The 16233-nt window shown below is 40.5% G+C and overlaps 1 protein-coding gene and 1 pseudogene across 1 annotated transcript in view; one reads left to right on the top strand and one right to left on the bottom strand.

Moving 5' to 3' along the window:
- ARL6IP5 (ADP ribosylation factor like GTPase 6 interacting protein 5) overlaps window positions 1-15817 on the top strand; it is a 28328-nt gene extending 12511 nt beyond the window's left edge. The window contains exons 2-3 of the mRNA XM_036738748.1: window positions 10040-10257; window positions 14630-15817. Coding sequence (XP_036594643.1) covers window positions 10040-10257; window positions 14630-14802 — 391 coding nt within the window. The 3' untranslated portion in view covers window positions 14803-15817. The remainder of the gene's footprint in view (window positions 1-10039; window positions 10258-14629) is intronic.
- Window positions 7979-8430, bottom strand: LOC118831411 (annotated as a pseudogene).
- Window positions 15818-16233: the final 416 nt, after the last annotated feature.

The following is a 16233-nucleotide window of genomic DNA, read 5'->3' as shown; positions in this document are numbered from 1 at the left end:
CCTGATGGCTTTACAGGTAACTCACTTAATCCTCACAGCACCCCTGTGAGATGAGGAAACTGAGACAGACGGAGCTTAAATGACTTGCTCAGCACCAGACAGCTAGTAAGTAGTCCACGTAGCTGCCCCCACTATGGATTCCATTCAGGTCTTTGAAACTTGCTAAAATGAGGAGCCCCTGATTTAGGAAAATCATTATCCAAAAATGGCAATTGATTTTTCCAGTTTATACAAAATAATATGAGGACTAGGATCTTTTAAAAAAATTATTTTTTTACAGGAGATACCGTCCCTAAAGAAATTGAATACAATTTTGTCATTGTTCATTTGTCTTCTCACCATTTAGCTTCAAGGTTAGGTGATACCCTAGCGCATTGCTTGTCCCAAGAGATTTCCTCTTTCTCTTGTTAAGAGTCTTTTCTTTTTCACATCCGAGTCCCAGCTCTGAAAGCATTTACTGTTAATAAACAGGATTTTTCTCCACTCTTCCATGCTCAGTGCATTAGCTAATGCAGGGATGTGGCGTGTCTAGAAAGCCCACTCAGAGTAGGAAAAGAACACTGAAATCTGCCCTGGGTGTTTTGGGAAGAGCGCTGAACTTGGAGGTAGGAAAGAAATGTGGCTTTGAATGTCATTTCTCAAGCTTGCTAGTTCTATGAATTGGAACAAATCATCTCACCTCTGTGCCTCAGTTTCTTCATCTGTGAAGTGGAAGTAATAATATTTACCCACCTCCCTCACAGGGCTAGCTTGAGGGAAGAGTTATGTAACTGTGACCTGACTTTATTTTCTGACCTGCTTAGAATATTCTACATCCATGTTGTTTTAATTATTTAGGGGGGAGGATGAGAACACCGATATTGGTATTGGAGACCAGTACCAAACTAGGTAGAATTAAAATCCCATTTTATATTCAAAGGCTCTTAGATTTAGAGCTAGAAGGGACCTTGGAATCCAGTCCTTCTCCTGTTTTGCAGATGAGGAAACTGAGACCTAGAGAAATTAAGTGGCCAGACTGCACACGTGTAAGAAACAGCTGGTATACCATGGTTAACTTTGTTCTAGTTTCAGTAAATTGTCTAATCTTTAGTGCAGTATACTTCTTAGTACTTGCCCCTGGTTATACAACTAATAAGTGCTAAGGTGGGATTTAAACTCTAGTCTTCCAGACTCCAAATTCAGTGGCCTATCCACTACACCAAGCTTCTCTATGACCCTTTAAAGGATTCAGAATCACGGTTTCAGATAATAACTATCTAGTGCTTCCTTTTGGTTACTAAGACAGCAAGGAAGAATAGATTTACACCTCAGTTTGTAGGGTTGGTTGTTAGTTGTTCATTTGTTACATTCATGTCTGACTTGTCATGACCCCATTTTGGAGTTTCTTGGCAAAGATAATGAAGTGGTTTGCCATTTCCTTCTCCACCTCATTTTACAGATAAGGAAACTGAAGCAAATAAGGTGAAGTGACTTGCCCAGGGTCACACAGCTAGCAAGTGTCTGAGACCAGATTTGAACTTGGGAAGAGGAGTCTTCCTGATTATGGGTGCCTACACTATCCTTCCCTTTACACTTTAGTTCATAGGATTAATGGTTCATTGCCACCTAATCCAAAGTGTTCTGTGACTTCTTAGCTGGCCCACATCCTTGTTGAAAGGTAGCAGCCTTGTGAAAAGGTAAATAGAACCATTATATGCTGATACTAATATATGAATTCTAATCTGTTAATCCTCTTTGATATAAAAATAAATTCATGTCTAGTATAAACATAATTCTTATTTTCAGTTGAATAAATTGGTTGTTATAATAGATATAATGAATAATTAGGGACGCATTAGGCTAGTCGTTATTTAATTCACGAATAGCAATATAATAATGTATTTCTGTATCTGTGTACCTGTTAAATCCTCCAACCAAACTGAAACTTCTTGGGGGCAGAGATTATTTCTTTTTTGTCTTGGATTTGTAGTGGCTAGGACAGTGCTTTGCATATAGTAGGCACTTAATAAATATTTGTTGAACTGAAAGTCTTCAAGAACCGCATCATGAAAAAACTGTATTTGAAATAAAGTTGTTGTTTGTCCTCTGTTCTTGAAGAGAACCAATGACATCAAGCGGGTGATGTCTTGACTTGCAGCTGAATTGGATTTAGGTGAGACGGAGTCACTGCCTTTCCTTGGTCTTAAGTTTTTTTTTTTTTTTTTCATTTGTAAAATGTAATTTGGGCTGGATCAGTGGTATCAAACTCAAATAGAAATGGGGGCCACTAAACCATACATAAATAAAGATCCCTGTGGGCCACATATTATTGACTTTGAAAATCACCACTTATTAGTGGTTTTCTAACAATATGTCTATACATGGTTTATTGTATTTTTATTTATTTTGTTAAATGATTCAAAGCATCTCTCCCTGAAGAAGTTCAGTACCGATGCTCCTTATTTACCCCTTATTCCAGCATAGATTTTAGGCTTAAATTAATCTTTTCAGGCCATTGTATTTGCCTTTTACAAAATCCCTTGATTGTTTCAAAACTCTGCTGAAGTGGCATTAATCTGTCCCAATCCTTCCCCGCTGTTGGTGCCTTCCCCTGTCAAAAAAAAAAATCTTACATTGATTTTGTATATGCTTTTTTTGCGTGCTTTTGTCCAGCCTGCTACAATGGAAGCTTCTTGAGGGCGGGAAATGTTGCTTTTTATTTTTTTCTTTGTGTACCGCTACATATTTACTTATACTTAATGATTGATTGACCTGTCAAAATATGTCCTATGCAGAATACTTTAGAAACCTTCAAAATATTTCATCTCTTTAGCCCATTCACAAATCTCTGGCTTTAAATAAATTGCTCCATTATGAAGCTATGTAACCTTGAGCAAATCACTTTCTCTGCTCAAAGATAATTTCAAGCTCCACAGATCTTTGCTTCTGTGATTAGGATAGGATGCAGGGGTTTCCTTTTTTCATCTTCAGTAAATTGCAGTAAGATTGCAAGAGGGTCAGCTCTCTTGAATTACTTTGGCTGGCTCTGTGATATGTCAGCACCCATTAATAGCCAACTTCTCTTAGAACAGAGAGTGCTGATTGCCTTCTCCCCTCAACCCCTCCCAGTTTTTCATGACTCTTTAGTGATAATGAAGAAATTGACTCTAGTTATGATGAAGAAATTGATTCTTCACAGTTGGTTAATAGCACAGAATAAGCAAGGCTATGTGATATTGACATTATGTATCCAGACAAATTGGCCAGTTTCCCCAGTTTATTTAAAAAAAAAACAACTCTTTTCATCTGTAATTAATGGTTATGGCGCTTTTAACTCAATATAAGGGAGTGCTTTTTTAAATGTAATATCTCCAACAGAAAATTATTCAATTAAACACTTTTAACTTTTTTTTTCAAATGAGCTTTTTGCCTGTTTTCCCCACTGAGTATACAGTTGTCCTCATATGAGGCTGAGGCAGCAACTGTGTATGTATGACTCCTAGCTGAGACCAAGGCCAGTTGTCTGCATGAAATATGGGTGGTGTATTTATGGAAAGTTGAGCCTGAATCTTCCTGGGGTTTCCTATGACACATGACTAACAGCACAACTGTTACTAAAGTTTGACTCATCTACACCTAGTACTAGTTTGAGCTTTTGAAAAAAAAAATGAAGCCCGTTTTCTGTGTGTTTTTTCTTTTTCTTTTTTGGAGTGGTTTTGGTGACAGGGGTCTTTGTGACTTTTGGCATCTCAGGATTCATTGCCTTGCCTTGAGAATCCGGCACCTCATGAAAGGAATAATAGAAAACAATTCCATTGGTGTTGCACACGACTGAAAGTGATTTCTGCCCTCAGTAACGTTGTTCATTTTTTCCAGTTTGGACGCTTCAGTTCCTAGTCTAATTACAGATCAGGGCTGGGTGTGTTGTAAACCAAAACCAGATTCTTTAGGTCTTTGTACTGTTCTTGTGGTGACCACATGAACAGCTGGTGCAAATGAGAAGCATATTGGGGAAGAAAGGCCATCCTTTAAAACAAAGTAGACATTATATCTAGATCATGTTCCAGATATTTTACTTGTCCGGAGGAAAATAGGACAAATTTGTTTCTTTGTTTTTCTTCATAGCTTTATTTTCACTTTTAAGGAAATCTTGATCTATTAAGGAGGATCAAATCTGACCATACCCTGGGTCCATCATATGCAGTTTCTGACACTTAGTTGCAGCCAGTTGGTGAAAATAGAGCACTGGACCTGGAATCAGGAAGACCTGAGTTCAAATTCTGCTTCAGAACCTTAGTAAGCTGCGTGACCCTGGGCAAGTCACTTAACCTCTGATTACTTCAGTTACCTCATCTATAAAATGGGACGGGGGTAATAATCGTACCTGGCTCCTAGGGTTGTTGTGACGATCAAATGAGGTAATATTTGTAAAGCTCTTAACGTAATCCCGAACACGTAGGAGGTGCCAAATAAATGTTAACTATCCCTGTTACTGTGACCACCACCACCACCCATGGATCCAAGGCAAGGCACTTAGTCTCCTTTCTCTTCAGTGTCATTATCTATAGAATAAGGTCATTGGGCTATGTTGCTGCAGCTGGAGTCAGGAAGAGCTGAATGCAGATTTGGTCTCGGATACTTACTTACTGTGCAACCTCGGGCAAGCCATTTAACCTCCCCTCAGTTTCCTAAACTGTAAAGTCTGGATAATTACAAAACCTGCCTCCCAGAGTTGTGAGGCGCATAGAAGATCCTATTTGTCAATGCTTTGCGAACTTTAAAGTGCTATGTAAGTAAGAGCTTTTATTGTTATCAGTATCATCATTATTATCTGAGATCCTTTCTGGCTCTAGGTCAGGAATTCTTAATCTGGAGTCCATGGATAGGTTTCAAGGGATTCATGGACATGGGTGGGGGAGGAGGGAGAAACCAAACTTTATTTTCACTCATTTTAACTGAAATTTAGAACTTCCTTCAATGATGAATTTTTTAAAAACACATGAATTTGAGGAGTCTATAGGTTTTACCTGACTGCCAGTGTGGGGAAGTAGGGGGGAGCCTAGGATACAAAAAAGGTTGCCCCCCTTCTTTACGTCTATGGTTCTTGTGTCTCATCAAACTCGGGCACACTGTTTTTCATCGTAAAAATATTTGAGCAGGTTACAGCTTGCATTTATATTGCACTCTAAAGTTTACAAAATACCTCCTTCACAACCCGCATGTGAAAGGTAGGTAAGACAGGCATTACTGTTTGTTTTTAAGATGAGACTGAGGGTTGGACAGGTATAGTGACTTAGCCAAAGTTACACAGCTAATAATGATCAAAACCAGGATTTGAATCCAGGTCTCCTGATTCTAGGTGCTCTTTCACCTGATGAGAAGAACTGGTGTATATAGCATTTTAGGATTTGCAAAGCACTCTACGCTCATTATCTCATTTTTATTGTCCTGTAGCATGATGAAGTGTTGGCATTTTTAAAGAGTTTGTCTCATTCAGGCATTCACTTCCAAGGCATTTCTAAGCCATGCTGTCTCCACTCCAGCCATCGTCCTCATTTATATATAGCGCCATGCAGTTCCTGTAGAACTTAGACTGATAACATGTGTTTGAAAGAAACTATTAAACTAAATTACCAGGTATTTGCCCTTTACAAGGTTCATTGGTACAAAGTCTTTCAAAATGGACAGTGGGAGTATGATATAGAAATATTAATATGTTTGGATCCAGATTTTCTGATCTCTGTGGATCTGGACAACAACAAGGATATTATTTTCTACTTTTCTATTGATACCTTTTGCATGTGCTTTTCTTTTTGGAGGCAATCAGAGTTAAGTGACTTGCCCCAGGGTCACACAGCTAGTAAGTGTCTGAGAGGCCAGATTTGAACTCAGGTCCTTTTTGGATTCTAGGGCCCCTGCTTTATCATCTGTGCCGCCTAGCTATCCCTATATTCTTTTAAAACATCAGTCACTTCCCATATACTGCCCTAGAACCTCTCAAAACAAAGAAAAAGAGAAGCAAAACGGATACACTTAATAAAATAGCCCCATTTTAGAGCGTAGGCAGCATCCCATACCTGGAACTCTTCATCTCTTCAGAGAAGAAGCATGTTGATTCAATCAACAAACATTTATTAAGCATGTAATGTATGCCAGGCATTATGCTCTGTGCTGGGAATACAAAGACAAAAATGAAACTGTTGCAGCTCTTAAGCAACCCTGCTTCTATTAAGGGATAAATCACATGAATGAATGAAGCAGTCATTAAATAGTTACTATGTGTTAGGCGCCATGCTAAAAACTGGGGAGATATGCACCCACACATATGTGTATATATATATATGTATACATATGGATATATGTATGTATACAGTATGTATATAGGGATGTATGTATACAGTGTATATATGTGTGTATGTTTATGGACATATTTGTATACACAGAGATAAGTAAATAGGAAGTATATACAGTAATTTCTTAAGGGAGGATACCAGTAATCCTAGATTGGTCTCCTATAGGAGGCAGCACTTGAGTGGAGCCTTTCGAGGTGGAGGTGAGAAAGGTGTGCATCGCAGGGGAGAGGGAGAGCAGTCAGTGTAAACATGGGTGCTTATCCTGTTCCATTGTTGGGAATTTTAAAAAACCTACAGTGTGTTGTGCTGGCCATACAAAGAAAGATAGAAGACAGTCCCATATAGTACTTTAGACCCTTCGATTATATTTTATTGCCTCTTCTTTTATTTTGCATCACAATATCTCCTTACATAACATATCAGTATATTTCAGACCACTCTCCTGCCATTGGAGAAGTAGGGGACTGTCTATACTGTCTGACTCGGTGGATATTGGTCAGTTTTATGGAATTACTTTGTTTTTTTTCCTTACTTTTTCATTTTTTGTTATGGAGAATAGCTCTCTGGGTTGGTGAGGGGGAACAAAGTTTTATTTAGAGATAAAGAAGATATAAAAGCTGAAGATATCAATAACAAAAGTTTTTTTAAGGGTATTTCAGGAAAAAGGCTTACCTCTAGTTGCATGTTGTGTTTCCTCAAAAGTTAGCTTGTCCAGTATTTCTTTAAGAAAGAATAGATATTTAGACCAAGTTCTCAGGCATTTCATATCTTTCATTAGTGTCAGGTCAAGGGTGAAGAAGAGAATCTGAGCCCACGGGGCTTTCTTGTTTTCAGTAAGATACCATTTATCTTTTTACCCTCAAAAAAAGCCACTCACTAATGGTACCTGGTGACTGATTCCATTTTTTAAAATGGATGAAACCCAATCCTTGCTGCTCTTGTATCTCTTTCTACTTTATGGGGTTTTCTCCATTCCCAAGGGTTGTATAATTGTATACAATATAAATATTAATAATAATAATATAGTGATATATAATGTATAATCAACAAAAAGCCAACCTCTAATGGTACCTGATAACTGACTCCACTTTTTAAAAAGGATAAAACCTGGTCCTTCCTGCTTCTATGTGTTTACGCTTTGTTTCCACCTTACAGTCTGTTTTCCTCATTCCCAAGGGTTGTATGATTGCTACAAAATAGCTTAAAAATTGGGCATGAGACAAGATGGAAAGCTTGAGTGTTTGGGAATCTTGGTTCCTGGTTGTCTGTCTACTATGTTACTTTGCTTCTCATTTATTAGTTAGATGTATTTGATTATATTAAACCTTAGATTATCCCAGCTAATGAATACAGAGAAGTGTAGAAAGACTTGCAGAAACTGATGCAGATTCAAGTAATAGACACAATGTAAGGGGAAGAAAAAGCAATAAACCATCAAAAGGGAATGTTGCCAAGTTCCAAAGGAAAAGCATGGCCCCGTGAGAAGGCACCACTACTCCAGATGTGAGGTCCACAGGTGTGGCACATTGATCATATTTTCAGACTTTGAAAAATGTATTCATCAGTTTTGCTGATTTTTTTCTTTCATTTTTCCCCTTTAAAACTATTATTCATTATAGCTGGATGGCTCACTTGGGCTGGAGGAATTTTTTTTTTTTGGTTCAAGTTTTATTCGAGATCATATACAAAACGTTTCCAGACCCAAGAGGGTTTAATCCTCCTCCTCTTCCTCCTCTTCATCCTGGTTGATCTGGAAGTACCGTAACTCGTAACTCTCCTTGCTATTGGCCACCACCCGAAGCCAGTCTCGAAGATTGTTCTTCTTTAAGTATTTCTTTGTCAGGTACTTCAAATACCTTTTAGAAAACGGCACCTCTGACATCACGGTGATCTTGCTCTTGCTTCTCTCAATGGTCACAACTCCGCCCCCAAGGTTGCCGGCCTTTCCATTCACTTTGATTCATTCTTGTAAAAACTGCTCGAAATTAGCAGCATCCATAATCCCATCTTCCACAGGATGGGTACAATCCAGGGTAAATTTGAGGACTTGCTTCTTTTTTTTGCTGCCTTTCATCACAGATTTCTTCACAGGTGCCATGGCAATTGAGGAGCCAGAAAGCAGAGGAATTTTTTTTTAAAAAAGGATATCAAAAAAATTTATTTAAAAAAAAAAGGAAATGACCCAGCTATCACAAGCTGCAGTATTGGATCCTAGGGGAATTTTGGCTCCTTAAGGATCACAATGGACAGCTAGATGGTGCAGTGGATAAATTGCTGGGCCTGAGGTACAAGAGACCTGAGTTCAGACACTTACTGGCTATGTGACTCTGGGCAAGTCACTTAACCCCTTTTGCCTCAGTTTCCTCATCTGTAAGATGAGCTGGAGAAGGAAATGGCAAACCACTCCAGTATCTCTGTCAAGAAAACCCCAAATGGGGTAACAAAGAGTTCAACATGACTGAAAATGAATAAACAAAAAAGATAAAGAAAAACCCCACAGTGCTAGTTGATGGTGAGAAACATTGTGGGGCTATGGAAAAAGTGGAGAATTTGGAATCGTGGGACTTGGAATAAAATCCCAGCACTGCCTTGGGCAAGTCATTTTTCTTCCTGGGCCTCTCCCCACCTCTAAAATGACGGGGTTGGGCTAGCTGGTTTTGAAGTCCCATCCACAAACATCATCTGTGACAATCGTGATAACAAGTGACATTTACATAGTGCTTTTAGATTGTCAAGATGTTTGGTATATACACACCTCACTTTAGCCTAATGACCAATCTGCAGAGGGGGTGCTAGGTGTATTCTCATCCTCAGTTTACAGAGGAGGAAACTGAGGCTTATAGGTTCAGTGACTCAACCAGGGTAACACAGCTGCTGTGTGCCAGTGGTAAGATTTAAATGCAGTGGGAAGAATGGCTTGAGTTTATAGTCGGAGGTCCAGGGTTCAAATCCTGCCTCTGCTGACTTGCTGCCTTAGAGATCCTGGGAAGGTGTTGTCCTCTGCCTGAGCTTCCACTTCCTCATTCTCGTCCGTTTCCCCCTTTGTGAAGGGATTGGAGTAGATGGGTAATAAGGTCCCTTCCATCTCTGAGTCTATGAGCCTGTATTCATTAAGAGCACCTGCCTCCCAGGGTTGTTGTGAGGATCAAACTAGATAATATTTATAAAGCACTTAGCACAGTGTCTGGCACATAGTAGGCACTTTGTTGTTGTTTTTGTTGTTCAGTCAGGTCCAACTCTTTGTGATCCTGTGGACCATAATATCCATGAGTTTTCTTGGCAAAATACTGGAGTGAATTGCCATTTCCTTCTCTAGTGGATTAAGGCAAATGGTTTAAGTGACTTGCCCAGGGTTACACAGCTAGGAAGTGTGTGTGGTTAGATCTGAACTCAGGGCTTCCTGAGTCCAAGCCCAGTGCTTTATCTGCTACACCACCTCTGTAGGCTCCAGTAGGCTTGGTAAATGCTTATTTCCTTCTCCATCCCCTTCCTAACTTTGTGCAAAGCCTGGTGCTCAATCCATGCCACCATTTGAATGCCTTAAAAAATCATAGCTAATAACTATGTCATGTTTTGCACACGTGATCACATTTGATCTGCACAACATTCAAAAACGCCGGCCCCCAAACAAACCTAAACACTGCCTGGTGGGTTTAACCTGTGGCCCTTGCCTGGATCTAATCCTTCTCTGTCCTTTGTCTCTCCAGGTTCCTGAGTCCCTTCAACATGATCCTGGGGGGCACGGTGGTGGTGCTGGTGTTCACGGGCTTCGTGTGGGCTGCCCAGAATAAAGATTTCCTTCGCCGCCTGAAAAGGGTGTACCCCACCACCTTTGTCATGGTGGTCATGCTGTTCAGTTACTTCCTCATCTCCTTCTTTGGCGGTGTCATGGTCTTCGTGTTTGGAATCACCCTTCCTCTGCTGCGTAAGTGAAGCTGCCTCCTGCCTCTCCAGTTTATAAATGGCACAAAGCCTGTAGGGCTGCCCAGTGCCCTGAGTGGCAGAACCAATCTCTATAAGGATTTCAGCCAGTTTGAATTGAATATGATATTATTTAATAGGGACAAACATAAACCATTATTCTTGAGTTCAAAAAAATTAACTTTACAGGTGCAAGATGGTAACTAGTGTAACTAGACATCATGGCAGCTGAAAAAAAAGTGGAGGTCTTCGTGGAATACAAGCTCAATATAAGTCTGGGCTGTGAAATGGTAGATAAGAAACCAAATTCATTCTATATTGAGAGACATTATAGCTTCTGGGAAGAAGGAGATCTTACCTCTTCTCAGGCCTGGTCAGATCCTAGCTGGAGTGCCGTGTTTGGTTCCTAGGCCTCATTCAAGAAGGACCTTGAGAAGCTGAAGAGGATCCAGGATGGTGAAGGGACCAGGATAGGGCACATTAAAGGAACTAGGGGTATCTAGCGTAGAGAAGAATTAGGGTAACATGAGAATGAGAATTGTTTCCCAGTATTTGGAGGGATATCATAGTCATAGAGCTGGAAGGTGCCTCAGCTTCCTCATTTTACAGATGAATAATAATTAATAATAATATTTACATAACACTTAAAGGTTTGCAAAGTGCTTTACAAACATTACCTCATTTTATCCTCATAATTACCATGGGAGTCATCCTCATTTTACAGACTAGGAAACCGAGGTTTAGATCAAGTGAATCATATGACTATTAAGTGTCCCAGGCAGGATTTGAACTCAAGTCTTCCTTACTCAAAGTTCCATAGTCTGTCCACTGTGCCACCCTACTGCCTCCTGTGGACAAGAGATTGAAGTTGTTCTCGTTAGCCTCTGAGGGCAGAAACAAAGGGTGGAGAGATAAATTTAGGCTTGTGGTCAGAAAACACTTCCTCGGCTGGCCTGGGATCTTGTGGGTTTTCCCTCGTTGGGCGTCCTCAGGCAGAGGCTGGGTGACCACTTGACTGGTGTATTGTAAAGATCCTTCTTTGGTTATGGGTCAGATTGGATGGTTGCTGCCTTACTCTCCAACTCTGATCCCATAAATCTATGAAGCGTAGTAGCCACCAAGGACGTCCAAAGCCTTCAAAGAATGGGTTGTTCTTTTGGAGGTCTGTTATTTACTGTCTGTACAGGTGGTGGAACAATAGTTAGAGCGCTGGGCCTGGGGTCAGAAAGACCTGAGTTCAAATGTGGCCTCAGACACTTACTTGCTGTGTGACCCTGGCAAGTCATTTAACCTTGTTTGCCTCAGTTTCCTCGTTTGTAAAATTGGCATTGTAATAGCACCTGCCTGTTGTGAGGCTCCTGTGACATGATGTTTGTAAAGTGCTTGGCACAGACTTGGCACATGACAGGCATTTAAATGCTTCTTCCCTCCCTCCTCCTACTCGTCAGGAAGATAAGGACAAGACCTACCCTGTGCTGCCACTTCTTTCAAGAAGTCTTTACAGTCACCTCCCTTAAGTTTGGCTCTGTTTGGAAGCTTAAGCTTCTGTCTTGGCCTGACAGATTATATCAGCTGCCGTGTTCTTCCTGTTTTGCTTCTGAATTAGTATCAAGAAGCTGACCTAACTGTATAGAAACAGTGTGGGAGAGTGGAAAATAGTGTGGGAGAAAAGCACTGGTTTGAGAGTCAGAGGATCTGGGTTCAAGTGCTGCCGCTGTCTCTTCTCACATCACCTTGGGCAAGCCACTTAGATGACTCTGGGCCTCAGGTTTCTCACCTGTAAAATGTTCATTGGATTAGATGGGCTCCAAGGTTCCTCCCAGGTCTAAATCTGGGGTCCCATGACCCCATCATGATTTTCCTGGTTCTTACACTAGAACCCACATTATGAACGCCCAGGAAATGAAGCCATTTCTGCCTCGATGGGCAACTGAACCTACCATGGTTCATCTTCCACTGACACCAGGGCTTCTGCTCTCCTTGGGCAATGAGGAGCCACTGGTCAACTTCCATTCTCCTCAGCAGAAATCAGGGTCTCAAACTGCATACGTGAAAAGGTGCAAGAAAACACCAGCCTAGCAAGTTAGAGGGAACATCTGATTTTGAACTCGTACAGGACTTCTTTACGAGCTCCAATGTGGAGTTTTCAAAATGGACTTATTCCAAAATCAAGGCTGGGAGCTGAGGTGGATTTTTTTTCCTCCAGCTTTCTTTCCTCAAGTACTAGCCTAACTTCACATTTCGGCCATTCTGATAGAGGCTGATTTGGAGAGGCAGAGAAGCCTAGAGGCTAGAGAGCCTGCCTTAGAGTCAAGAATGAGGTTGAAGTCCTGTCTCTGACACATACACTTACTTCTCAGTGCCCAAGGGAACTGAGACCAGGTGCAAATCTGGTTGGTAGGAGGAATTTCCTCATCAGGCATTCCCTACACCAAGGACTTCACAGGCCCTATCCAAAAATATGTTGATTAGCCCAGACCTTCCAGAAAGATGGGGTTGAGGGTTGTGATTTGCATCTTTGGAGAGAACGCCTGAATTCATGCCATTACAGCTTCATTAGAATAATCATAATTCACAGTTAATGATGCTTTAAGGTTTACACAGTACTTACTATATTTTCTACCATTTGATTCTGTTCTCAGCCCTTGAGGTATGGGTACCACAGGTAATACTATCCCTGTTTTTGTAGAGACTAAGAGAATTTAAGTGACTTGCTTAGGATCACACTGCTGCCGTCAAGTAGGATTTGAACTCGGGTCTTCTTGACTTCAAGTCCAGTGCTAGACGCTATACTGTGTTTCCACTTAGAAACACCTAGAGTGACTGATGAAGCATGGGAAGGCAACAAGCATTTATTAAGCACTTGTGTTCCACAGCCACTGTGCTGAGCACTGGCAATAGAAATACGAGGAAAAAGAAACAGTCCCTGTCTGTAAGAAGCTTATAATCTAAAGAGGGAAGACACTTAGGAGAGGAGCTGGAAAGCAGGGATATGGTGGTGAAGTCCAGAGAGATACAAGTAAGGTTAGGAAAGGAAGGAAGGGAGACTAGCCTGTGGCCCTCTACAGAATGCTGCCCCAGAGGAGTTCACCAACAGGACAAGGGGGATGGCATGGTAGGGAGATGTTTCAAGGTGAGAAGGCAGCTGAGGCATGGAGGTGAAAACTGCAAAGTAAGCAGGAGAGCCCAGAAGGGAAATCCATCCCTCTGTCTCTCAACCCCCAAAATTTATGCTTAACTGACCTACATCTGGCTGGCATCTCCAAAGGCATCTGGCATCTTCATGCCCTAGCCTGGCTCATTTGTGAAAGGTTCTGGCCCCCTTCATCTGCCTCAATATAAAACCACACAGCCTTGGACTGCCTCGGGCCACTCTGAATCAGGGTGTAATCTAGATAAAGAAGATTTCCTGAGCTGTAATTTCTCTCAGAACCAAATCAAGACTGGTTGAGATTCACCATATTTCCTGGTATCCTTTGGGGTGCTCCAAGGTTCTTCTCGTGGTTTGTTGGCTATGAATAGACACTGTAGCTAGATTAGAGGTGGATTCTTCATTGTCCTTCCAGCTGTCTCCTGACTCTCTGGACTTCATCACAGATATTCTAGATAGATAGTTCATTTAAATAATGCCCTTGTGTTGTGTTGAAAGGCAGATTTAAAGGAGTACTTTTTCCTGCCCAGCTTTTTAATGTATTTCTTCGATGACATGCAGAACCACACTAACACGTCTTTCTTCTATGTAAAATTGGGTCAAGAACACTTGTAAAGGATTAAAAAACTATTTTAGAGGGTTTTTCCCCCTTTCTGTATAATGAACCCCTTTGATGGTTTGGTATAGCCTATGAACTAATCCTTTCTCACAATAATGATCCATTGCCTACATATTCATGATTGATGGGAACATTCGGTTTCAGTTAGAGGTTAGTAAAAATAAAGCCATAATTTTCTCATCTAAGTTCATGGAGCCCCTGAAATATAACCATAGATTCCAGGTCAAAAACTTCTGGTATAGTATAACTTACCATCCTGATCAGGAATGCCTAGGTATCATGTAAAGCAAACCTAGATACAGTGGATTTAAAAGCTGACCCATGAGGGAGGGAACCTGAAAAACAAGCAGCCCCTTGCAATTGTCTTGCCAGGGGAAAGCCCTCCAGTGCATCAAGTGACCTCTCCAGCCCCTCTCCTGATGAGGTGGGGAATGGGAAAGAGAGCAAAACATTCTAGATAAATTAGAAAACTTGATGTGGGTGGGCTGGATAAATGAGAACGTGCCATTTAAACCACCCCCCCCACAAAATTTGAGAATAATGGATGGAATGTTCATAGGGAGAATGGACACAAAATTTTAATATTTTGTCTTCTTGTTTTTCCAGTGATGTTCATCCATGCTTCTTTGAGACTTCGGAATATCAAGAACAAACTAGAGAACAAGATGGAAGAGATAGGCTTGAAGAAAACCCCTATGGGCATCATTCTCGATGCTCTGGATCAGCACGAAGACAGCTTCAACAAATTCGCTGATTATATCAGTAAAGCAAAAGAATAAGTATAGCCGGTGATGTTCGTTAAATCCATGACAGGAATAGTTTTTTTTTTCTTTGCTCCTGTCCAGAACTCGCTTCCTGTTTGTGTGTGTGAAGTGTGAGGTTCCCACAGAGAGAGCCCTACTAAGACTTAACTAGGTGGCAAGATGCGGGTAGGCCAAACTACATCCAACTCTTGACATTCTGGAGAGGAGGAGAACCCAACCAAAAGTCACCCACCTTCCTGTTATGTCCTAAGACCTTTTTAGTCTTTTAGTCTGTACTTGTTTAGACAAATTGAACAAAATCTATGTTTCTTCATGGGGATAAAATAACCCTTGATTCTTTGTTACAATGAACATATTTCTAAGTATTGATCAGTGTTAATAATGTCTACTACAATGATAAATACTGTTTATATCTTAAAGGAGTCCAAAACAGCCTTAAGAAACAAAACAAAAATGTGGAGGTATATACAGGTGAATAGAAATGTCTGTTAATTAGAATAGATGATACGAGACATACCTCTTCCCCTACCCCTCCAAACCCTGGGATGTAAGCTTTTGTATGTAAATTCTCTTTTAAGAGCTTAGTTCATGTATCACTTTTCTCTCTGCTTGATTCTGTGCAGTGAAAACTGGATAAACACTCCCCACTCTGTTTACAGATTTAAAGTCTGCTCTGTGGGAGTCTAGCAAAATATACTGTTAGATTTCTATAAATTCTTCCAAGTTGTCGTAATCGGTTTTGCACCAGCAAGCTTGTGCTACAAAATGAGCATGAGTGTTGCCTTACTTAAAGAAGGCAGCTGTGTAACTTGTGTCACGCTTGACCGGATGTATTAACAAGTCTTGAGTTCTACTGAATACTATTTATATTACTCATATAGCTTTTTGTTGTGGTGGTTCTAGGAAGGATGGCGGAAAACTCATGTCAGTAATTGATTCTTGTTTGTTTGGTTTGGTTTTCCCCTTACCTTCTAATTGTACCGTTTGGAACGCAGTGAAATAAATATTCTGGATAGATAATTCACTTAAATGATTCCTTTGTGTTTTCCTTGGAAGGCAACAATAATCAATTTCATCTTCAATCCAAAGGCGTGTGGAGACAATCTTTAAACAAAGAAGACATTTCATAGTGGCAGAATAATAACCTATGGCTGTTTAATTCTGAAGTAGCAATTAAACTGAAATAGTCTTTGATTTAAGAGAAGGAAAAAAAGATCTAACAATCACGTCAGTGTGTGCCTAAATCACCTGTGGTAACTATTGGATTAAATATTTTATAGAAATATATTATGGAAAAGGATTTCTATAATACCAGACTTACCCTCTGGGGAGGAATATGTGTTTTCCTCAAATTGGAATTGTTCAGACACTTAGGATACCTCGTTCCATGACAGTGGCCTATGCTGCTCAGTATTTACCGAAGGAAATCTCTGTGTATTCCAAAGT

This window comes from Trichosurus vulpecula, chromosome 9 (genome assembly GCF_011100635.1).
Source record: "Trichosurus vulpecula isolate mTriVul1 chromosome 9, mTriVul1.pri, whole genome shotgun sequence".
Lineage (NCBI taxonomy): Eukaryota > Metazoa > Chordata > Mammalia > Diprotodontia > Phalangeridae > Trichosurus > Trichosurus vulpecula.
This window is presented reverse-complemented; position numbering and strand designations above follow the sequence as displayed.